Source organism: Hemitrygon akajei, chromosome 7, assembly GCF_048418815.1.
Source record: "Hemitrygon akajei chromosome 7, sHemAka1.3, whole genome shotgun sequence".
Lineage (NCBI taxonomy): Eukaryota > Metazoa > Chordata > Chondrichthyes > Myliobatiformes > Dasyatidae > Hemitrygon > Hemitrygon akajei.
Genome location: NC_133130.1, coordinates 13,545,786 through 13,569,330, shown reverse-complemented (window position 1 = coordinate 13,569,330; position 23,545 = coordinate 13,545,786). Strand labels below are relative to the sequence as shown.

Here is a 23,545-nt window from a genome sequence, read left to right as displayed (position 1 = left end):
ACATTCTTGCTATTGAGGGAGTGCAGTGTAGGTTCACAAGGTTAATTACCGGAATGGTGGGACTGTCATATGTTGAAAGATTGGAGCAACTGGGCTTGTATACACTGGAATTTAGAAGGATGAGAGGGGATCTGATTGAAACATATAAGATTATTAAGGGATTGGGCACACTGGAGGCAGGAAGCATGTTCCCGCTGATGGGTGAGTCCAGAACTAGAGGCCACAGTTTAAGAATAAGGGGTAGGCCATTTAGAACAGAGATGCAGAAAAACTTTTTCACCCAGAGAATGGTGGATATGTGGAATGCTCTGCCCCAGAAGGCAGTGGAGGCCAAGTCTCTGGCTGCATTCAAGAGAGAGTTAGATAGAGCTCTTATAGATAGCGGGGTCAAAGGATATGGGGAGAGGGCAGGAACGGGGTACTGATTGTGTATGATCAGCCATGATCACAGTGAATGGCGGTGCTGGCTAGAAGGGCCGAATGGCCTACTCCTGCACCTACTGTCTATCGTCTATTGTCTATTGTCCATTGACCCAATGGGCAAGGGGTGATTACATTGAAGGACAAGGCAGGGCTGTGCCATCAGCCCGAAATTCAGAGCAACAACCCAGTGCACCTGTCTGGTGCCCTCCGCCGAGTAAGGTCCGCCCTCGCTCTCCGCTCGCATTCCGTTTCAGCACCCTGGTCAGCTCCCGTCTCTTCCCGTTCTCTCCGATTCCTGGTAGGGTGGGGGTTGGGTTGAGATGTGGGGGTGGGAGAGATTTGGCGAGGGGCAAGAAGGAGGGGCATCTGACGTCACGCCATCCAATAAATGCGAGAAACGGGGCGGTGAGCACGGACAGTGCGCTTGGAGAGAGGAGGGCGGAGCGCGGAGGTGTCGAGTCTGCCGAGTCTGCCCGGTTCCTCGACCGCGTTCTCCACGAACCCCTCGCCCAGCCCGGGGAGGTGGAAGAGGAGACTGCAGATACCCCCTTCCCCCACAGGTACACACAAACATAGAGACCTCGCACGCACCTGAGGTCGCCTTTGCTTGGACCCTCTGCCCTGAGGGTAATGGTTCTGGACCTTTGCAATGGACATCCTTCTGCAGTCCTGCCTGACTCCGGCCGCCAATGGCTCCCATTGGTGCCAGGGTCGCGGGTCCGCCGATAACCTCAGCCTGACCGACACCTCCGCCCTATGCCCCGAGGGTACCCTCCTCCGGTGTAACCGTACGGAGGGCAACCCGCTGGGCAAGAGCTCCTCTTCGATCATCAGTTCCATCATCATCACGGCCCTCTATTCCGTCGTGTGTGTGTTGGGTTTGGTCGGCAACGTCCTCGTCATGTTTGTCATCATCAGGTAAGACACCGGACCCAACTGCCTTCCAAACGCGGCACCCCAACCAACTGCCCCCAAAACAAAACTTCACTGTGCCTCTCCATGTTCCCGTTCGCCGTCTTTTCCGCCCGGTTCTCGTGCTTTGATCGGCGCGGTTGTTTCGGGTGAGAGAGAACGCAACAGCGGGAAGAGCATAGCAGGATTTGCATAGTTCCCAGCGGCTCTTACCGGGGGTCTCACACCGAGATGTCCGACGCGGGTTCGGACGCTCTCGGGTTGGAATTTGCTCGCCTGCTGCATCGATAGGGCGGTCATGTGCGCCATCTATCGGTCGAATGCGGGACTGCGTTTCCCCGAGGAAAATTGGTGAGGTGGTTTAATATTGTATCATGTACACTGGAAAACTCTTTTTTTGCTTGACTTACATACAAATCACTTCATGACAATAGTGTATTGAGGCAGTACAAGGGAAAATGAATAGAATGCAGAAAAGGTATTACAACTGGAAAGGAAAGGAATGCACAGCCAGAGCAGACTCTACCTGTGGCTGTTCCCCTCAATAATAAGTAGACAACTTTAGACATTACTGAGCGGGACGAACTACGGGGGCGGGGGGGGGGGGGGGGCGATACAGTGACTGGTGCTGTTACTCAGAAGAGCAGAGAGGTGAAGAGGACTGCAGTGTTGATAGGAGATTCCTTGGAGGAACAGAGACCAAGTTCTGTGGGTGTAATTGAGACATCTGGATGGTACGTTGTCTCCCTGGTGCCAGAATCTGGACTGTCTCGGATCAGGTCAAAGGTACGGGTGAGCAGCCAGAGGTACATACTGGCACCAATGACATAGGTAGACAAGGTGACAAGGTCCTGAAGAGAGATTTTAGGAATAATCTCTGGATTGCTGCCTGTGCCACATGCCGGTGAGTGTAAGAGTAGACTGATTTGACTCAGTGAATGCATGAGACAGTGGTTCAGATTTATCGATCACTGGGATCTCTTATAGAGAAGGTATGACTTGTACAGTGAGGGATGGGTTGCACCTGCACTTGAGGGGGACTAAAATCCGTGTGGGCAGGTTGGCTAGAATTGTTCGAGTGGGTTTAAACTAATTTGGCAGAGGAATGGGAACCGGAGTGATAGTGCTGAAGATGAGGCAGTTGGTTTACAAACAGAGACAATATGTAGTAAGATTCCTAGAAAGGAAAAGCTGATGACAGGGCAAAACTGCAGTCAACAAGATGAAAGATTCAGAAAATCGAAAAAGGTGAATACAGGACTGAAGGTGTTATATTTAAATGCACACAGTTTATGGAATAAGGTAGATGAACCTGTAACACAGTTACAGATTGGCAGGTTTGATGTTGTAGGCATCACTGAATCATAGCTGAAGGAAGATTATAGCTGGGAGCTTAAGGTCCAAGGATACACATTGTACCAAAAGAAGAGGCAGGAAGGCAGAGGAGGTGACATTGCTCTGTTCGTGAAAAATTAGGTCAAATCATTAGAAAGAGGTGACATAATGTTGGAAGCTGTTGAATCATTCTGGATAGAGCTAAGGAACTGCAAAACTGCAAGGGTAAGAAGACACTGATGGGAGTTATATACAGATTCCCAAGCAGTGGTAGGGATGTGGTCTACAAATTACAGTGGGAGGTAGAAAATGCATGCCAAAAGGACAATGTTACAGTAGTCATGGGGGACTACAATATGCAGGTAGATCAGGAAAATCAAGTTGGTGCTGGATTCCAAGAGGGGGAATTCCTAGAATGCCTACAAGATGTCTTTTTAGAGCAGCTTGTCATTGAGTCTACTAGGGGATCAGCTATTCTAGACTGGGCGTTGTGCAGTGAACTGGAATTGACTAGAGAGCTTAAGGTAAAAGAACCCTTAGGGGAAAGTGATCATAATATGATCAAATTCACCCTGAAATTTGAGAAGGGGAAGCTGAAGTCAGATATATCAGTATTACGGTGGAGTAAAGGGAATTACAGAAGCATGAGAGAGGAATTGGCTAGAATTAATTGGAAAGCAACACTGTCAGGGATGATGACAGAATGGCAGGAATTTCAGGAGGCAATTTGGAAGGCACAGGACATATATTCAGGAAGTAATTTGGAAAGGTGAAGTAGTATTCTAAAGTCAAAATGACACAAGCATGGCTAACAAGACAAGTCAAAGCCATCATAAAATTCAAATTGAGGGCATGTAAGAGCAAAAATTAGTGGGAACTTAGAGGATTCGGAAGCTTTCAAATATAAACAAAGAGAGAGCTAAAAAAGTCATTTAAGAAGGTAAAGATGGAATGCCAAAGTAAGCTAGCCAATAATATTAAAAAGGATATCAAAACTTTCTTCAGATACATAAAGTGTAAAAGAGAGGTGAGAGTGGATATCGGACTGCTGGAAAACTATGCTGGAGTTGTCGTAATGGGGAACAAGTAAATGGTGAAAGAACTGAATAAGTATTTGGCATCGATCTTGACAGTGGAAGACCCGGGCAGTACGGTGGAAGTTCCAGGTGTCAGGGGTCATGAGGTGTGTCAAGTTACCATTGCTTGGGAGGAGGTTCTTAGGAAACTGAAAGGTCTGAAGGTAGATAAGTCACCTGGAGCAGATGGTGTACACCTCAGGGCTCTGAAAGAGGTGGCTGAATGGATTGTGGAGGCATTTGTAATGATCCTTCAAGAATCACTAGATTCTGGAATGGTTCCAGAAGACTGGAAAATTGCAAATGTCATTCCATTCTTCAAAAAGGAGAGAAGTACAAGAAAGTAAATTATAGGCCAGTTTGACCTCAGTGGTTGGGAAGAAGTTGGAGTTGATTAATAAAGATGAGGTTTCAGGGTACTTGGAGGCACATGATAAATAAACTGCAGTCAGCATAGTTTCTTCAAGGGAAGATCTTGCCTGACCAACCTGTTGAATTCTTTGAGGAAATAACAAGCTAGATAGACAAAGGAGAATCAGTTGATGTGTATTTAGATTTTCAGAAGGTCTTTGACCAGGTGCCACACATGAGGCTGTTTAACAAGCTACGAGCCCATGGTATTACAGGGAAGATTCTAGCATGGATAAAGCAGTGGTTGATTGGCAGGAGGCAAAGAGTGGGAATAAAGGGAGCCTTTTCTGGTTGGCTGCCAGTAACTAGTGGTGTTCCACAGCGGTCTGTGTTGGGACTGATTCTTTTAACATTATATGTTAATGATTTGGATGATGGAATTGATGCCTTTGTTGCAAAGTTTGCAGACTATCTAAAGATAGGTAGAGGGGCAGGTAGTTTTGAGGAAATAGAGAGGCTACAGAAGGACTAAAACAGATTAGGAAAATGGGCAAAGAAGTGGCAGATGGAATACAGCTTTGGGAAGTGTACGGTCATGCACTTTGGTAGAGGAAATAAAAGAGTAGAGTATTTTCTAAATGGAGAGAAAACTCAAAAGTTTGAGTTGCCAAGGGAACTTGGAGTCTTTCTGCAGGACACCCAAAAGGTTGACTTGCAGATTGAGTCTGTGGTGAGGAAGGCAAATGCTGAGTTAGCATTCATTTCAAGCGGACTGGAATATAAAAGCAAGGATGTGATGCTGAGGTCAGATTGGGTTTGGAGCATTTTGAGACGTTTTGTGCCCCATCTCCTAAAAAAAGGTTGTGCTGACATCGGGGATGATCCAGAGGAGGTTCATGTGAATGATCCCAGGAATGAAAGGGTTATCACATGAGGAACATTTAATGGTTCTGGGCCTGTGCTTGCCAGTATTTAGGAGAATGAGGAGGTATCTTATTGAAACCTATTGAAAGGCCTGAATAGAGTAGATGTGAAGAGGATGATTTCAGAATTGGGAGAGTCTAGGACCAGAGGGCACAGCCTCAGAATACAAGGGCATCCTTTTAGAACAGAGATAAGAAAGAATTTCTTTAACCAGATGGTAGTGAATCTGTTTAAGTCATTGCCACGACAGCTGTGGAGTCCAGGTGATGGGGTATATTTAAAATGCAGGTTCTTGATGAGTAAGGACATCAAAGGTTACAGGGAGAAGGCAGGAGAACATGGTTGAGAGGGATAATAAATCACCCATGATGGAACAGCAGAGCAGACTTAATGGGCTGAATGGCCTAAGTTAGCTCTTGTACCTTATGGTCTTATAGCCCTGTGGTTACGGAGGAAATGCAGTGCAGGTGGCCAGTAAAGTACAAGATAATAATCAGATAGGTTGTAAGGTCAAGAATCCGTCTTATTGAAGGGAAGATTAAATTGCCTTACACCAGCGGGGTAGAAACTGTCCTTGAACCTGCTTTCAGGTTTTTGTATGTTCTGCCGATAGGAGTGGGGAGAATTGAGAATATCCAGGAGGGTGGGGTCTTTGGATGCTTAACTGAGGCAGTAGACCGAGTTCACGGAGGGGAGGGCCCGTTCCTCTGATGTGCTGAGCTGTGTCCATAACTCTCTGCAGCTTTTACCGGTCACGTGCAGAGAAGTGAGGTGACTCCAGATTCCCGAGGAGGCTACCTCACTATCTTCTCTCTTCTTGCACTACTTACTTCTGTTTGTAATATTTCTCATTGTAATTCTCTCATGTATTGTACTCTGCTGCTGCTGTAAAACAATAAAATCCACGACAGTACGTTAGTGGTAATAGACCTTTGTCTGGGAGCCCTGATCCTGTGCACAACGCTGCATTCATTGCCGTTAACTCACGCTCCAGTCTCTTTCCCTCTCATCTTCTTCCATGGCTCCCAGCTTCTGCCAACCTTTCGAGTTCAAGTATATTGTCATTCTGTCTTCCAGATGAACACAGCTAAACAATGTCCCTCGGGGACAAAGGTGCAGAACAGAGTACATGTATCACATACAGCACAGATAATAGAATATTCTGTAGATGTACAAGCTGACATAAGGTGCATAGATGACGTATGATTAAATCTGTTACTGGCGCTGTCATATATAATGTGTACTGGCTGGTAGCACTTTGCTCAGTCCTCACAGCCTGGTGGATGAAGCTGTTACCCACCCTACAAAGAGTCAGAAGCAGGCCCTTTGCACCAGCATGTCCCAGTTGACCTATTGTCTGCCCTCCTTCTCTGAATTCACTTTCACTGCATCAGGAGAAAGCTATGGAGACACAAGAGGACTACAGATGTTGGGCTTGATGCAGGGTTTTGACAAAAAATGTCAACAGTTCCATTCCTTCCCCACCCCCCCCCCCACCCCCCCACAGACACTGCTCGACCCAGTAAGTTGTCCCAGGAGACTGTGTGTTGCTTATTTAACTCTCATGGACAGTTTGTCCCTCTCCCATCAGGGAGGAGACTGTATAGCATCCACAGCAGGAATACCAGACTCAAAAATAGTCACTTTTCCCAAGAGGTAAGGCTGATCAACACCTCCACCAATTAACCCAAACCTCCACATCCCTCACAACCACTACTTTATCTTTTCCTGGTGGAGTCACTCCTGTGCCTAGCATTATTTTATAGCTGAACATTTAATATATGTATATAGACTGTCTTATGTATCTATAATAATTGTATTTTCTAACTTATTGTGTTTTTTGTGCTGCATCAGATCCGAAGTAACAATTATTCCATTCTCCTTTACACCTGTGTACTGGAAATGACACTGAACAATTTGAATCTTGTCTGTTTAAATGCATCTTAAATGTGATGACTGTATCTGATTCCACAACCTCCTCCGGCAGTGAGTTACAGATATCACCCACTCTCTGTGTAATAAAACTTTCCCCCTCAGGTCCCATTAAAACTCCTACCTCTGACATTCAACCTCTGCCCCTTTGTTATTGATACTCCAGGGAAAACAAGCCCGGCTTAGCCAGTCTCTCTCGCTTCACAGCTAAAGTCCTCCAATCCAAGTGTGGCATGCTAGTGCAGCAATTAGTCAAGTTTATTGTCATTTAACTATATATACGTATATAACATCTATAACCACATAATGTATATAGAAATGAGATGTTTCTTCGAGCTAGGGCATGCACAGTAGTACATAACACACGATAACTCATGAAGGTAAGGATAAAATCTACAGGTGAACTAGCACAATGTTTGACAGCGTTAGTGATCAGCGATTGGGATTCTCTCCGTGACTGCATGGGTTTCCTCCAGGTGCTCTGGACTCCCACATTCAAGGATATACGGGTCAGGATCAGTTAGCTGTGGGCTTGTTATGTTGGCACCAGAAGTGTTAGGACTCTGGTCTACGATGACCAATTAAACTCCCTACCGGCACATCTTTGGACTGTGGGAGGAAACCGGAGCACCCAGGAGAAACTCGCACATTCACGGGGAGAGCATACAATCTCCTTATCGGCAGCGGTGGGAATTGAACCTGAGTCACTGGTGATGTGACGTGTTGCACTAACCACTATGCCTCAGCTTGTGAATGCTGCTTATCTGATGCTATGCATCTGAGATGCTGGGGCTAGTAAGTTTTTCAATGCACCTGTGCAAGGTACTTGTACAAATGACAATAAATTAGACATTGGAGTCTATTGATTAAATTAACCCTCCGAAGGCCGGAGACTGGCTTCTCTCTCAAGGTTCAGTGTAGAGGGAGTGACTGACCCGTCTCACCAAAACTAACCTGTCCCTCCCAGGCACAGTAGAAAAATAGGATGGCACAATGGTGTTAGCATGGTACATTACAATGCCAGCAATCAGCGATTGGGATTCAAATCCCCCACCGTCCATAAAAAGTTTGTAAGTTCTCCCTGTGACTGCAACGCTTTCCTCCAGGCGCTCTGGGTCCCACCCACATTCCAAAGGTGTACAGGTTAGAGTTGGAGAGTTCTGGACGTGCTACGGTGGCATCAGAAGCATGGCGACACCGACGGGCATCCTCAGCACATCCTCGGACCGAATTTGCCGTGGCTGCAAATGACACACTTCGCTTTGTTTCGATATTTCAATGTAGGTGTGACAAATAAAGCTAATCTAGACCTCATCGCAAAAGCATCTCCATAACACCACAATACAGAGGAGCAGAACTGGGCCATTTGGCTCATCACCTCTGCCCACTAAATCCAAGTTGGCTCCTAGTCAGGCAAGCTCTTCATTCCCCTTCCTCTGCTTATCCTTGCAGTCTGGGCTGTTTGATCACGGCTGATTTATTTTCATTTTAACCCCATTCTCCTACCTTCTCCCTGTAACTTTTGCAGGAACTAATCAAGAACTAATCAAGATTAGTTGCCCTGACTAATCAGGAACCTCCACTTTAAATATACCCAATGACCTGGCCTGCACAGCTATCTGTGGTAATGAATTCCTCAGATTCACCACCATCCGGTTGAAAGAATCCCTTCTCACCTCTGTTCTAAAATGATGTCCCCTATTGTGAGGATGTGTCCTCTGGTCCTATGGTCACTACAGGAAACATCCTCTCCACGTCCACTCTATCTTGGCCTTTCAATACTCAATAGCTTTAAATATTAGCTTTATTCACAACATGTACATCGGTACACACAGTGAAATGCATCATTTGCATCAACTCAGATCCGCAAAGAATGAGCTGGGAAGCCGGTAAGCGTCACTACACTTCCGGGTGCAAACAAGACATGCCCACTGCAAGCTAACCCTAATTGTCCATCTTGGGAATGTGGGAGGAAACTGGAAATCCCAAAGGGAAATGCATACACAGTCACGAGGAGAATGTACAAACTCCTTACAGACAGCCGTGGGAATCGAACCCCACACACGAGAAATTCTTCAGTTGCTGGAAATCTAAAGCAACACACACAAAATGCTGGAGGAGCTGAGGCAGCAGCTATGGAAATGAATAAACAGTCGACATTTTGAGCCATGGCCCTTCATCAGAGCTGGAAAGGAAGGGGGAAGACACCAGAATAAAAAGGTAGGGGGAGGGGAAGGAGGCTAGCTAGCAAGTGAAAGGTGAAACCAAGTGGGTGGGAAAGGTAAAGGGCGGGAGAGGAAGGAATCCAATAGGGGAGGAGGGTGGACTATGGGAGAAAGGGAAGGAAGAGGGGATCCAGGGGAGGTGATCCCTGGAATTAAACCCTGATCTTACTGTACCGATATACTAACCGCTACACTGCCATGTTGTTCCTGATTCTCCAGCTCTGAAGAAGAGACTGAAGTAATTTACCTTCCCTATGCCCCTTGTGACGTTATACACCGCTAAAGATTGCCCTTCATTGTCTTGAGTTCCAGGGAATAAAGTTCCAACCCGCTCAACCTTTCTCCAGAACTCAGTCCCACGGATCCCGGCAACATCCCCGTGAATGAGAATCAGAATCAGGTTTAATATCACCGGTATATGTTGGTTTAATTTGTTGTTTTGCAGCAGCAGTACAGTCAATGCATAATAATAAAAAACTGTAAATTACAATAACTGTGTGTCTATATATATACACACAGACAGATTAATACAGATATAAATTAAGTGATACAAAAAGAGAGCAAAAAAAGACAAAAATACTGAGGTGTTCATGGGTTAAATGTTCATTCAGAAATCTGATGGCAGAGGGGAAGAAGCTATTCCAGAAACGCTGAATGTGTGTCTTCAGGCTCCTGTACCTCCTCCCTGATGGTAGCAATGAGAAGAGGGCACATCCTGGGTCAGGGGCTCCTTAGGATGGATGCCATCTTTCTGAGGCATCACTTTTTGAAGGTGTACTGACTGCTGGGGAGGCTAGTGCCCATGAAGGAGCTGGCTGAGTTTACAACCTTCTGTAGCTTTTTCCAATCCTGTGTAATGCTCCCCTCCCCCAAGTCAGGTGACGATGCAACCAGTTAGAATGCTCTCCATGATGCATCTGCAGAGATCTCCCAGTGTCCTTGGTGACATACCAAATCTCCTCAAACTCTTAATGAAGTACAGCCACTGTTGTGCTGCCTTTGTAAATGCATCAATATGTTGGACCCAGGATAGATTCTGAGAGATGTTGACAACCAAGAACTTGAAACTACTCACCTTTTCCACATACTGGTCCCTCGATGAGGACTGGCGTTGATGGTCCCCTTCCACAATCAATTCTTCACACACTTTACAGCTTAATGCTCTTACTATAAATCACCAGGTTCACAGACTAGCACTAACATTTGGGTTTTGTTTGAGTTTATGCTGACATGCCATCAATTTGGTAGGTTCAGTGCCCCTGCCCCATTCTTCTAAATTCTAGTGAGTACAGGCTCTGAGCTATCAACTTCCCAATGACTGATCTGTTCCTGCCCCTGTTGATCTCCAGGTACACCAAGATGAAAACAGCCACCAACATCTACATCTTCAACCTGGCCTTGGCAGACGCCTTGGCCACCAGCACACTGCCCTTCCAGAACATCAACTACCTAATGGGGTCCTGGCCTTTCGGTCAGCTGCTGTGTAAACTTGTGATGTCCATCGATTACTACAACATGTTCACCAGCATCTTCACCCTGACCACCATGAGCATGGACCGCTACATCGCCGTCTGCCACCCAGTCAAAGCCTTGGACTTCCGCACGCCGCACAATGCCAAGATCATCAACGTCTGCATCTGGATCCTCTCATCTGCCATTGGACTGCCTGTGATGATAATGGCCAACACGATGGTCACCAAAGGTGAGTGACCCTTCTGACCCAACTTGAGATTATTGAGATGATGTTATAGTACACCAAACATAGAATGGAGAACATAGAAATGTACAGGCCCTTCAGTGTGCGCAAATATTTTTTACCTATTCTAAGATCAATCTAATCTTTACTTCCCACATAACCCTCCATTTTTTATCACCCATGTGACTATCAAAGTGTCCCTTAAATGTCCCTAGTGTATCTGCCTCTACTACCATCCCAGGCAGTGTGTTCCAGACACATACCGGTCTCTGTGTTGTCCCCCTATCTTTTCCTCCAGTCACCTTAAAACTATACCCCCTTGTATTAGTCATTTCCATGCCAGGAAAATGCATGTTTATGCCCCGATCATCTCTATCAAGTCACGTCTCATCCTCCCTCACTCCAAGGAGAAAAGCCCTCGCTGGTTCAACCTGTGTTCATAAAACATGCTCTCTTATTCAGGCAGCATCCTGGTAAATCTCCTCGGCATCCTTACTAAAGCTTCCACATCCTTCCTATAATGAGGCGAACACAATCCACAACCGAACACAATATTCCAAGTGTGGTTTTATGCAACATGACCTCATGGCTGTTGAACACGTTTCCCCGGCTGAGTGAAGGCCAACCACACCTTTTGCCTTTAACCACCCTATCAACGTGCACGGCAACTTTGAGGGATCCATGACGTGAACCCCAAGATCCACCTGTTCCTCCACACTGCTAAGAATCAACCCTGTACTCTGCCTTCGAGTTCCACCTTCCAAACTGAACTATTTCACACTTTCCTGGAGTGAATACCTTCTGCCAACCTCTACGTTCTATGTTCTAATAAGATGTTACATTGTGGGCTGAATGGCCTGTAGAATTCATTGTTATTAGAATAAAGTGTAAAACCTATGAAAAGAGTGCCGTGCAGATAAACTGTGAAGAGTAAGATCATAATGAGGTAGACTGTCAGGCCACGAGTCCATCTTATGGTATGAGTGGTCTGTTCAAAAGTCTGATAACAACGGGGTAGACGCTGTCCTTGAGCCTGTGGTACATGCTTTCAGGCTTTTGTATCTTCTACCCAATGGGAGAGGGGAGACGAGAGAATGTCCGGGATGGGTGGGGTCTTTGTGCCGTCTGCTTTACTGAGGTAGCAAGAAACAAGGTCCATGGAGGGGAGGTTAGTTTCTGTGGTGTGCTGAGCTGTGTCCACAACTCTGTAGTTTCTTGTTGAAAGAAATAGTTTCTTTCACAATTACTGTGAATTAATTGGTTAATTCACATTAACCAATGAATGTGAACTGGTTAACTGAACCTTTAACTGGAATGCATTGCGAGGGGTGGTGATAAAGGTGGATACATCAGGGATATTTAAAAGACTCTTGGATAGATACATGGATAGAAGAGAAAATGGAGGATTATGAGTTGTGTGGGTGAGGGTGGCCAGTTAACAGCCAAGCACAATTCTATTAGTTATTGAGATACAGCACAGATAGGCATTCCAGCCCTTTGAGCCATGCCGCCCAGTGACTCTCAATATCACCCTAACCCAATCACAGGGCAATTCATAATGATCAATTAACCTACCAATTGGTACGTCTTTGGATTGTGAGAGGAAACCGGAGCACCCAGAGGACGACCACGCAGTCACAGGGAGAACCTACAAACTCCTGACAGGCGGTGGTGGGAATTGAACCCAGCTCACCTGTACTGTAATGCGCGACCGTGACCCCAATGGTGGGTCTGAAGTCACACATTGGAATTGGTTTATTATTGTCACATATACCGAGATTCCGTGAAAAGCTTGTCTTACTGTTTGTACAAATCGGGTCATTACACAGTGCACTGAGGTAGAACAAGGTAAAGCACTAACAGAATGGAGTGTAATGCAGGTAAACGATAAAGTGCAAACTCGTAATGAGGTAGATTGTAAGATCAAGAGTCCATTGCTTCATGGGTGTATGTAACAATGATCCAGATCTGATCAGAACCCTCTCTCTCTTGTTTTGATCCCATATCCGGCTCTTCCCTTCCCCTTCCCACTGTAGGGGAGCTGGAGTGCACACTGAAATTCCCGCATCCGTACTGGTACTGGGACAACCTCCTGAAGATCTGTGTCTTCATCTTCGCCTTCGTCATGCCGGTGCTGATCATCACCGTGTGCTACGGCTTGATGGTGATCCGTCTGAAGAGTGTGCGGATACTTTCGGGCTCCAGGGGGAAGGACCGTAACCTGCGCCGCATCACCAGGATGGTCCTGGTGGTAGTGGTGGTGTTCATCATCTGCTGGACGCCCATCCACATCTACGTCATCCTGCGGGCGCTGGTGAGGATCCCCTCCACCGTCCTCGACATGGTGGCCTGGCACTTCTGCATCGCCCTGGGCTACACCAACAGCTGCCTCAACCCCGTGCTCTACGCCTACCTTGACGAGAACTTCAAGCGGTGCTTCCGTGAGTTCTGCCTGCCGTCGCCCTCCTCGCTTCCCCGCCAGAGCTCCAACCAGCCCAGGAGCCAGGCTCGGGAGCACCCGTCCACCGCCCACACCGCTGACAGGACTGACCAGCGGCTATGACTAGGGGCGGGGCCCCGACCCGGGGACGAGCTCGGCTCCGAGCTCACCCAGGTCACCACTGGGCTGTGACCGTTCCCTCGCGGGCCAGTGGAGATCCCGGCTCAGGGGCTGGCCCACACCGGAACTCGCACCCCTCCCCCACCGGATAACACGCCTTCAATGTCATCCGCACAGCACGTTTCCCTATGTACCTCGAGGTGTTCATGAGGACGCATCTACAAGTCTCTCAGCTTGGAAACAGGCTGTTCGGCCCATCTGGTCCATTCTGACCAAGATGCTGCATCCGGGACAGTTCCTCTGCCTGCATTGTGTCCCACGAAATCTTGCCTGTCCAAGTACTTTTTACATGTTGTTAATGTAGACTTTTCTTTATTTATCTGGTGTACATGGAGACATGCAGTAAAATGCGTCGTCTGCATTGACAGCCGACACAACCTGGAGGGCAGCCTCCAAGTGTCTCCACACAATCCGGCCGGTGCCAACATGGCTGCCCACAATCCATGGGTCCCTCTAGCATTTTCTTTGAACAGGAAGACAAACCTCTTTCCTCCAACCCTGGCACACCCACACTTCCCCAATCCTGGGACAGGCCATCTTCAGCCTTCATCTTACAGCGCAATCGGACTTGTGCTCTCAGACGTTACCAGGGGACTCGCAGAGATTCACGGTCTCTAACCGGTGGACCTCGACTTCCTGACTTCTGATTTGATGCACGGGCCTCGAGCCTCAATTGAAAGAAACCGAAAAAAATTACAAGGACATTGCCACAACTTGAGGGCCTCTGTTACAGGGAAAGGTTGAATAGGTCAAGATTTTATTCCCCTGAAGTTCAGGAGAATGAGGGGAGATTTGATGGAGGGGTACAAAATTATGAGGGGTATAGATAGGGTAAATTCAAGGAGGCTTTTTCCACTGAGGTTGGGTGAGACTGGAACTAGAGGTCATAAGTTAAGGATGAAAGGTGACATGTTTCAGGGAAACATGAGGGGCAGCTTCTTTACCCCAGAGGGTGATGAAAGTGTGGAATGAACTGCCAGCGGAAGTGGTTGATGGGGATTTGATTGCAACATTTAAGAGAAGCTTGGGTAGCACTCTGATGAGAGGGGTGTGGAGGGCTATGGTATGGGTGCAGGTCAATGGACCAAGGCAGAGTAACAGTCTGGCATAGAGACGGGCTGAAGGGCCTGTTCTGTGCTGTAGTGCTCTATGATTCTATGACCAAACTTGTCAATGGGAAACTTAAGAAAAGAATGGATCTCCATTTAAATCCTAAACATCCACAGAAATGCCTCACAACGTGTTGGATAGGGTCATCAAGCTTTAGTGCAGCCCTCCAAGGGGCAGAATTGGTAAATTGGTTTTTATTGCCACTTGTCTGAAATAGAGTCAAACGCTTTTGCTCGCATGCTGTCCACACAGATCATTCCATGTGTAAGGACGTTGAGGTAGTACAAAGACTCAGAGATTGCTCTATGTCATTTCCTGCACACGTGTAAGGAGAACAAAATATTTGTTACTCCGGATCGGATGCAGCACAATAGTCGATAGCTATCAACAGCAAAGTAGAAGCTGTCCTTGAGCCTGACGATACATATCTTCTGCTCAGTGGGAGAGGGGAGTAGAGAGGTGGATGGGAGCTTTGATAATGCTGGCTGCTTTACTGAAGCAGCCAGAAGGGTAGACAGATGTCATTGGAGGGGAGGCTGGTTTCTGTGATGTGCTGAGCTGTGCTCACAACTCTCTGCAGTTTTTTGAGGCTTAGTGCAAAGCAGTTGCCATCCCAAGCCATGATGCATCAGATAGGAAACTTTCTATTGTGCGTTGCATTCGTAAAATGTTCCTTTGCCTTGTAAGTAGGTGGAGTTGATGGTGAGTGTCATTGTGCATACCATCTATAGCTTGAGTAGAATATGTTTAATGTACGAGGAGCATTTGGTGGCCCTGGAGCTGAACTCACTGGAGTTTAGAAGAATGAGGGGGAATCTCATTGCAACCTATTGAATATTGAAAGGCCTAGACATAGTGGATATGGATAGGATATTTCCAATTGTGGGAGAGTCTAGGACTGGGGATACAGCCTCAGAATAGAAGGTTTTCCCTTTAGAACAGAGATGAGGAGGAATTTCTTTAGCCAGAGGGTGGTGAATCTGTAGAATTCATTGCCACAGACAATGGTGGAGGCCAAGTCATTGGGTATAATTAAAGTAGAGGTTGATAAGTTCTTGATTAGTCAAAAGTTACAGAAAGAAGGCAGAAAAATGGGGTTGGGGAAAATAAATCAACTATGATTGAATGGCAGAGCAAAATCGATGGACTGAATGGCCTCATTCTGTTCCAATATCTTTTAGCAGCTCAGTAGCATAGAGGATTAGAGCAGCCATCTCACAGATCTAACGCTAAGCCTCTAGAAGGCAATGGTCTAGCTGCACTTGAAGTATAGTAAACAGTTTTGGGCCCCTTATCTAAGAAAGGATGTGCTGTCGTTGGAGAGGGTCCAGAGGAAATGATCTCAGGAAAGAAAGGGTTAACATATGAGGAGCATTTGATGGCTGTACTCATAGGGGTTAGAAGAATGAGGGGAGAGAGTCTCATTGAACCCTACTGAATATTGAAAGGCCAGGTTAGAGTGGATGTGGAGAAGATGTTTTCTGTTGTGGGGTAGTCTAGGACCAAAGGGCACAGTATCAGAATAGATAGTTGTCCATTTAGAACAGAGATGAATTTATTTAGCCAGAAGGTGGTGAATCTGTGGAATTCATTGCCACAGATTTCTGTGGAGGACAAGTTATTGGGTATATTTAAACCAGAGGCTGATACATTCTTAATTAGTCAGGTTTCAAAGATTATGGGGAGAAGGCAGGAACTGGGATAAGAATGGGGTCAAAACCCTGATGAGTCTAGATGAAGGGTCTCAGTTTGAAGTGTCAACTGTTTATTCCTCTCCATAGATGCTGCCTGACTTGCTGAGCTACTCCAGCATTTTGTGCATGTTGCTCAGATAATTATTCCCCTGACCAGCACTAGTAAAAGAAAATTCAACTCTCAGCCCTGGCATTCAATGACTTTACCATCACTGAGTACCCCATTGTCAATCTCCCGCAGCTGGACTGGTCATAACAGTGTGGCTACAGGAAGGTCAGAGAGCAGCAGTCCCGTGGCAAGTAACTCCCTGAAACCTGTCCACCAACTACAAGGCTCTGGTGAGGAGTGTGATGGGACACTCTGCGGCTGCCTTGAGCTTCAACAATGCTCATGAAACTCAACACCAGACAGGATATGGCACCCCATCCACAACTACACTGTCTCTCTATCGCAGACACACAGTCGCTGATATCGGTAGCAACTACAGCAACTCAGACAGCACCTTCCAAACCCAGCTGGAAGGACGAGGGCACCAAGAGCCTGGGGAACACCACCCCTGGAAGTTGCCCTGCACCCTGACTTGGAAATACTTAATGATTTGAAGAAGTTAAGTACATTTATTATCAAAGTATGCAGGCAGCATATAACCCTGCGACTCATCACCATGTCAAATCCAGGAACTCCCTCCCTAACAGCCTCCACCCCTCAAGGGGTGACACCATTACAGCTTTGTGGGGGAGGAGGGTGGATTTTGGAGTTCAATTCCGGCACCCTCTGTAAGTAAATTTCCACTTTCCTGCCCGTAGGCACCTGGGTTTCCTCTTCCTCTGGTTGCTCCGGTTTCCAAAGTGGCCCAGAGGGTTAAAGCAGCCATCTCACAGATGTAAAGTTGAGGCTCTAGAAGCCACTGATCAGACTGCACTTGCAGAATTGTAAGCAATTACGGCCCCTTATCCAAGAGAGAATGTTCTAGCATTTGAGACAGTCCAGAGGAGATTCACAAGAATGATCACAGGAAAGAAAGGGTTAACATATGAGGAGAATTTGGTGGTTCTGGGCCTGTGGTCACTGCAGTTCAGAGAATGAGGGTGGATCTCATTGAAACCTATTGAATATTGGAAGGCCTGGATGGAGTGGATGTGGAGAGGATGTTTCCTATAGCGGGGGAGTCTAGGACCAGAGGACACAGATAGAGTGGATGTGGAGAGGATGTTTCGTGTAGTGGGGGAGTCTAGGACCAGAGGACACAGATAGAGTGGATGTGGAGAGGATGTTTCCTATAGTGGGGGAGTCTAGGACCAGAGGACACAGATAGAGTGGATGTGGAGAGGATGTTTTGTGTAGTGGGGGAGTCTAGGACCAGAGGACACAGATAGAGTGGATGTGGAGAGGATGTTTCCTATAGTGGGGGAGTCTAGGACCAGAGGACACAGATAGAGTGGATGTGGAGAGGATGTTTCCTATGGTGGGGGAGTCTAGGACCAGAGGACACAGATAGAGTGGATGTGGAGAGGATGTTTCCTGTGGTGGGGGAGTCTAGGACCAGAGGACACAGATAGAGTGGATGTGGAGAGGATGTTTCCTATAGTGGGGGAGTCTAGGACCAGAGGACACAGATAGAGTGGATGTGGAGAGGATGTTTTGTGTAGTGGGGGAGTCTAGGACCAGAGGACACAGATAGAGTGGATGTGGAGAGGATGTTTTCTATAGTGGGGGAGTCTAGGACCAGAGGACACAGATAGAGTGGATGTGGAGAGGATGTTTCCTATGGTGGGGGAGTCTAGGACCAGAGGACACAGATAGAGTGGATGTGGAGAGGATGTTTCCTGTGGTGGGGGAGTCTAGGACCAGAGGACACAGATAGAGTGGATGTGGAGAGGATGTTTCCTATAGTGGGGGAGTCTAGGACCAGAGGGCACAGATAGTGGATGTGGAAAGGATGTTTCCTGTGGTGGGGGAGTCTAGGACCAGAGGACACAGATAGAGTGGATGTGGAGAGGATGTTTCCTGTGGTGGGGGAGTCTAGGACCAGAGGGCACAGATAGAGTGGATGTGGAGAGGATGTTTCGTGTAGTGGGGGAGCCTATGACCAGAGGACACAGATAGAGTGGATGTGGAGAGGATGTTTCCTGTGGTGGGGGAGTCTAGGACCAGAGGGCACAGATAGAGTGGATGTGGAGAGGATGTTTCGTGTAGTGGGGGAGCCTATGACCAGAGGGCCAGAAGGATTGTTCCACGCTGTACTTCTGTATAAATTTTAAAAAGAACTGCAGTGGTTGAAGAAGGCACCTCTCCCTCACCTTCTCAAGGGTGACTGGGGATGGACAATCAAACATTGGCTCAGCCTGCAAAGTCTATGTCCCTTGAATGAAGAGAAAGAACAAAATCTTCTGGAAATGGAGTCACAGAGGCATGCTGCAGCCTACCAACCCTGCATCCGTTAACAACAGTCTTAATCTTCCCTAAAATGAAACACCGGTACAAGATTATTCAGGATTCAAGATTGTTTAATGTTATTTCCAGTACACAAGTGTAAAGCAGAACAAAATAATTATTACTCTGGATCCATTGCAGCACAAAAGATAAAGAACATGACAATAAAAAACACAATAAATATAAATACATAAGTTAGTTTATACACAGAGATTGACTGTATGTCAATAGAGTGACACTAGGCACCGGAGTGCCTGTACATAAGGTGACTGACAGGAAATGATGAAGTAGTGGTGGTTGGGGGTGTGGAGGGGTGGGTTAGTGGGTGGAGGTGTTGATCAGCCTCACTGCTTGGGGAAAGTAACTGGTTTTGAGTCCGGTGGTCCTGACATGGATGCTACATAGCCTCCTCCCTGAATGGGAGTGGGACATGGGTTAAACCAGCAGAAAATACCTTGTAGAAACTCAAGATGCTGGGATTTGGAGAAACACACAAAAAGCCATTAAAACTCAACAGGTTAGGCAGTGTCCTGGGAGGGAAATAAACAGAAAAATGGACAGTTTGGGCAAGATAAAAGGCCTCTACCGGAAACGTCAGCTGCCAAATTTCCTCCACAGATACTGCCTGACACACTGACTTCCTCCAGCTTTTTTTCTGGGCAAGTAGTTTGCACTTACTTTGATATTATTTCATCTTCAGTATTTTAGTTCCCCAAGAATAGAGTAAGGAGCATTACATAAGTGTCCACCAAATGTCAACGTGATGTTCATTGGCATGGTATAGGGAACCATTTTGTCTGTTATTGGGGTCGTTACTTTCCCTATCGTAATCTGACCACATGGGAAGAAACGGGATCCAAATCAATTCATTGGCTTGGCTCTGGGTTTGAATTGTTGCTATTAATTTCGCCCCCATTGCAACCACTTCCCAAAGGAGATCACACACAAAATGCTGGAGGAACTCAGCAGGTCAGGCAGCATCTGTAAATAGTCAAGATGCCAAAATAGGAGGGGGGAAGTGCCCTCTTACCTTTTCTCCTCACCTACCCTCACTTCCTCCTGGTACCCCTCCTCCTTGTCTTTCTCCCATGGTCCACTCTCATCTCCTAGCAGATTTCTTCTTCTCTAGCCCTTTACCTTTTCCATCCATCACCTCTCATTTCATTCCCCATCACCCCACCCCCCTGATCTCACCTATCACCTTCTAACTTGTACTCCTTCCCCATTCCCCCCCCCCCACCTTCTTATTCTGGCACTTTCCCCCTTCCTTTCCAGTCCTGATGAGGGGTCTCAGCCTGAAACACTGATTGTTTATTCATTTCCATAGATGCTGACTGACCTGCTGAGTTCCTCCAGCATTTTGTGTGTGTTGCTCGGGATTTCCAGCATCTGCAGAATCTCCTGTGGTTGTTAATTTTCACAGATGCTGCCTGTCCTGCTGAGTCCCTCCAGCATTTTGTGTGTGTGTTACCCACGTTTATTATCACTGAGTTATAGGATATGAAACTTGTTTGTTTTGTGTCAGCAGTATGGTGTAAAGACTTAGCATTGCTATAAATAAACAGTGTGAAAGGATGGAAGAATGAGAGAGTGTTCATGGTTTCGTGGACTGTTCAGAAATCTGATGGTGGAGGGGAAGAAACTGTTCCTAAATCAGTGTCTTTGAGCTCCTGTACCTCCTCCATAACAGTAGTAATGAGAGGAGAGCACGTCCAAATGGTGAGGTTCTTTAGTGATGGAGCTGCCTTCTTGAGGTACTGCCTCTTGATGGTGGGGAGTGTTGTGCCCATGATGGAACTGGCTGAGTTCACAACCCCCTGCAGCCTCTTGTGATCGTGTGCATTGGTGTCTCCTTGCCAGGCACTGATGCAACCACTCAGAAGCCTCTCAGCCCTATAGCTACAGAAATTAATACCAGTCTTTGGCGACATTCCAAATTTCCTCAAACTCCTATTGCAGCAGAGCCTCTGATGTGCCTTCTTTGTGATTACATCAATGCGTTGGGCCCAGGAAAGATCCTCCAAGATGTCCAAACAAATGGAGTTGCGGGAAGGTGCTCTGAGGTCAAAGGTCATCCTCCAAAATTTGAACTTCCAGCACCAATAAATGTGTCTTTTGATGAGAACAGACAAGGCAACATAGAACACAGAACACATTTGAAAGACTCCTATACAGGCAGATGGGTGATAGAAAAATGGAGAGCTATGTAGGAGGGAAGAGTTAGGTTGCGTTTAGAGTAGGTTAAAGGGTCAGCACAACATCATGGGCCAAAACTTGAAGTAAGAAGAAAAACAGTCAACAGATCAAGCAGCATCTCTGGAGTGAGAAGCAATCAAGGTTTTGGTATCTTACAAAGGGTCACAGACCCTAAAACATTCACTGTTTCCTTCTTCGCAGATGCTGCCTGACTTGCTGAGTTTTTCCAGCAGTTTTTGATAAACACAAGAGATTCTGCAGATGGTTGAAATATTGAGCAACACACACAGAATGCTGGAGGGTCTTGGCAGGTAAGGCATCATCCGTGAGAGGAAGAAACAGTCGATGTTTTGGGCCAAAATCCTTCATTAGGTTTAGGCAGGAAGGGAGAAGAAGCCAGAATAAAAAGATGGGGAGAAGGGATGGAGGACAAGTGAACTCTTCCCTTGCAAGTCCCATAAAAGTTTTAGATGTGGACCACACACCTTTAGAAAATATAAACAGTTCAATTGCTTATTAGTATCACATGGACGAATGTACCACCAAAAATTTTGATTTTCATGCCATCCACACAGATCATTTCATCATATCAGTATATTGAGGTTATCATCATCGTGTGCCTTGTTGTATTGACGTGGGTGATCACGGTCTTTCCGTGACCTTGATTGTTCTTGGCAAATATTTCGACCGAAGTGGTTTGCCATTGCCTTCTTCTGGGCAGTATCTTTACAAGACGGGTGACCCCAGCCATCATCAATACTCTTCAGAGTTTGTCTGCCTGGCGTCAGTGGTCACATAACCAGGACTTGTGATATGCACTGGCTGCTCATACAACTATCTACCACCTACTCCCATGGTTTCATGTGACCCTGATCGGGGGTTAAGCAGGTACTACACCTTGCTCAAGGGTGACCTCCTTTGCTAGAGATTTATCTCCACCCCACCACCAGAATGCAGAATAAAATGTTACAGTACAGAGAAAGTGCAGTGCAGGCAGACAATAAGGTGCAAGATCATAACAAGGTAGATTGTGAGGTCAACAGTCCACCTTGTCGGACTAGGGAACCATTCAACAGTGGGGTAGAAGCTGTCCTTGACCCTGCTGGTACATGCTTTCAGGCTTTTGTATCTCCTTTCCATTGGGGGGGGAGAGAATGTCCGGGGTGGGTGGGCTCTGATTTTGCTGGCTGCTTTACTGAGGCAGTGAGAAATGTAGAAATAGAACTCAGAACAGTGAAGCACAGTACAGGCCCTTCAGCCCACAAAGCTGTGCCAACCTTTTAACTGAATCCAAGAAGACAATATCACTGTGTCAATTTTAACACGGCATTGTCTTACGTGAGTTCTCACAGCTGAGAGCAGCCGGGCCCGCAGGTTCGGTCCCCCGCAGCCGGGCCCGCAGGTTCGGTCCCCCGCAGCCGGGCTCGCAGGTTCAGTCCCCCGCAGCCGGGCTCGCAGGTTCGGTCCCCCGCAGCCGGGCTCGCAGGTTCAGTCGCTGCAGCTAGCTTGCAGAAAGGTGTACCACAAAGCAGGCAGCACTCTTGCAGCCACTGGTGAATGTTGCCACTGTTGAATGGATGCTGGAGTTTGGAGGGTGAGGTCAGACTTGAGTGAATATAATCCTGAGGCGAGTGCAGGGGGAACGATTCTTCATGGTAGAGAATCCAAAGCTAGTGGTCGCCGAGTCACAATAAGAAGCTGTTCATCTGAGGTGGAAGCAATGTGGTTCCCTCTCCTTTTGTCTCCGTGCAGATCATAAATCTTTGAAACTCCAGAACATATAACATTACAGCGCAATACAGGCCCTTCAGCCCTTGACATGGTGGTGAGCTTTCAACCTACTTCAATATCGATCTAACTCTTTTCTCCCACATGAACCTCCATTTTTCTTAGATAGGTACACAAATGATAGAAAAATGGGAGGATTGATCTTAGTGTAGGTTAAAGGGTCAGCACAATATTGTGGGCTGAAGGGCATGTAATGTGCTCTACAGTTTTATGTCTATGGACAAGAGGCCAGTCAGAGCATGGGGTTTAGGTCTATGGTCTGATCTCACCAGTCGCATTCCCACCACCTCATTTCTCACCCCACAACCCCACTATCTCCCCACAGATTCTCCCACATGCCCTTAGACCAGGGACAATTCACAGCCAACGTTTAACCCACTGAGTCTGCGTGGCTGTGGGATGCGGGAGGAAACCAACGCTCCCCCGGGGAGGTGGGGGGGAGGCAGAACGTGCAAACTCCGCAAGGACAGCGCCCAAGTTCGGGACTGAACCCAAGTCTCTGGAACTGTGAGTTAGCGACTCCACTGGCTGTGATGTTGTGGCCCAAAGCACAGTGGAAGGAGAGATGTCCCAGATTCTTCAGGCAGAAGAAGATGGATCCTTGCTAGGCAACAGGGAAGGGTTGCTGGGTAGGCGAGAATGAAGGGTTGACATTAATTCCAAACACCACGATCTTACTGATGGGACATCAGCCCAGACATTTCTGGGACTCAGTACACAGAGGAAAACTTGCAATGACCTACAGATATCCCATGATACGCATTCTGACTGTGCGTACCACCATCGCCTGGTATCGAGGGGCCAATCAATAGACGGGAACACAAGAGAC

At 47.0% G+C, this 23,545-nt stretch overlaps 1 protein-coding gene across 1 annotated transcript; it reads left to right on the top strand.

Annotated features, from left to right (window-relative positions):
• The first annotated feature begins 862 nt into the window (after positions 1 to 862).
• Positions 863 to 20,244, top strand: oprm1 (opioid receptor, mu 1). The gene is made up of 3 exons (XM_073050415.1): positions 863 to 1,341; positions 10,528 to 10,880; positions 12,911 to 20,244. The coding sequence occupies exons 1-3, from the start codon at positions 1,073 to 1,075 to the stop codon at positions 13,435 to 13,437; spliced, it is 1,149 nt and encodes a 382-aa protein (XP_072906516.1). The 5' UTR covers positions 863 to 1,072; the 3' UTR covers positions 13,438 to 20,244.
• Positions 20,245 to 23,545: the final 3,301 nt, after the last annotated feature.

Coding starts and splice junctions, on each gene's coding strand:
- oprm1 (XM_073050415.1), top strand. CDS start 1,073: ATGGACATCCTTCTGCAGTCCTGCCTGACTCCGGCCGCCAATGGCTCC. Junction 1,342..10,527: donor GTCATGTTTGTCATCATCAG/GTAAGACACCGG, acceptor GTTGATCTCCAG/GTACACCAAGATGAAAACAG. Junction 10,881..12,910: donor CAACACGATGGTCACCAAAG/GTGAGTGACCCT, acceptor TTCCCACTGTAG/GGGAGCTGGAGTGCACACTG.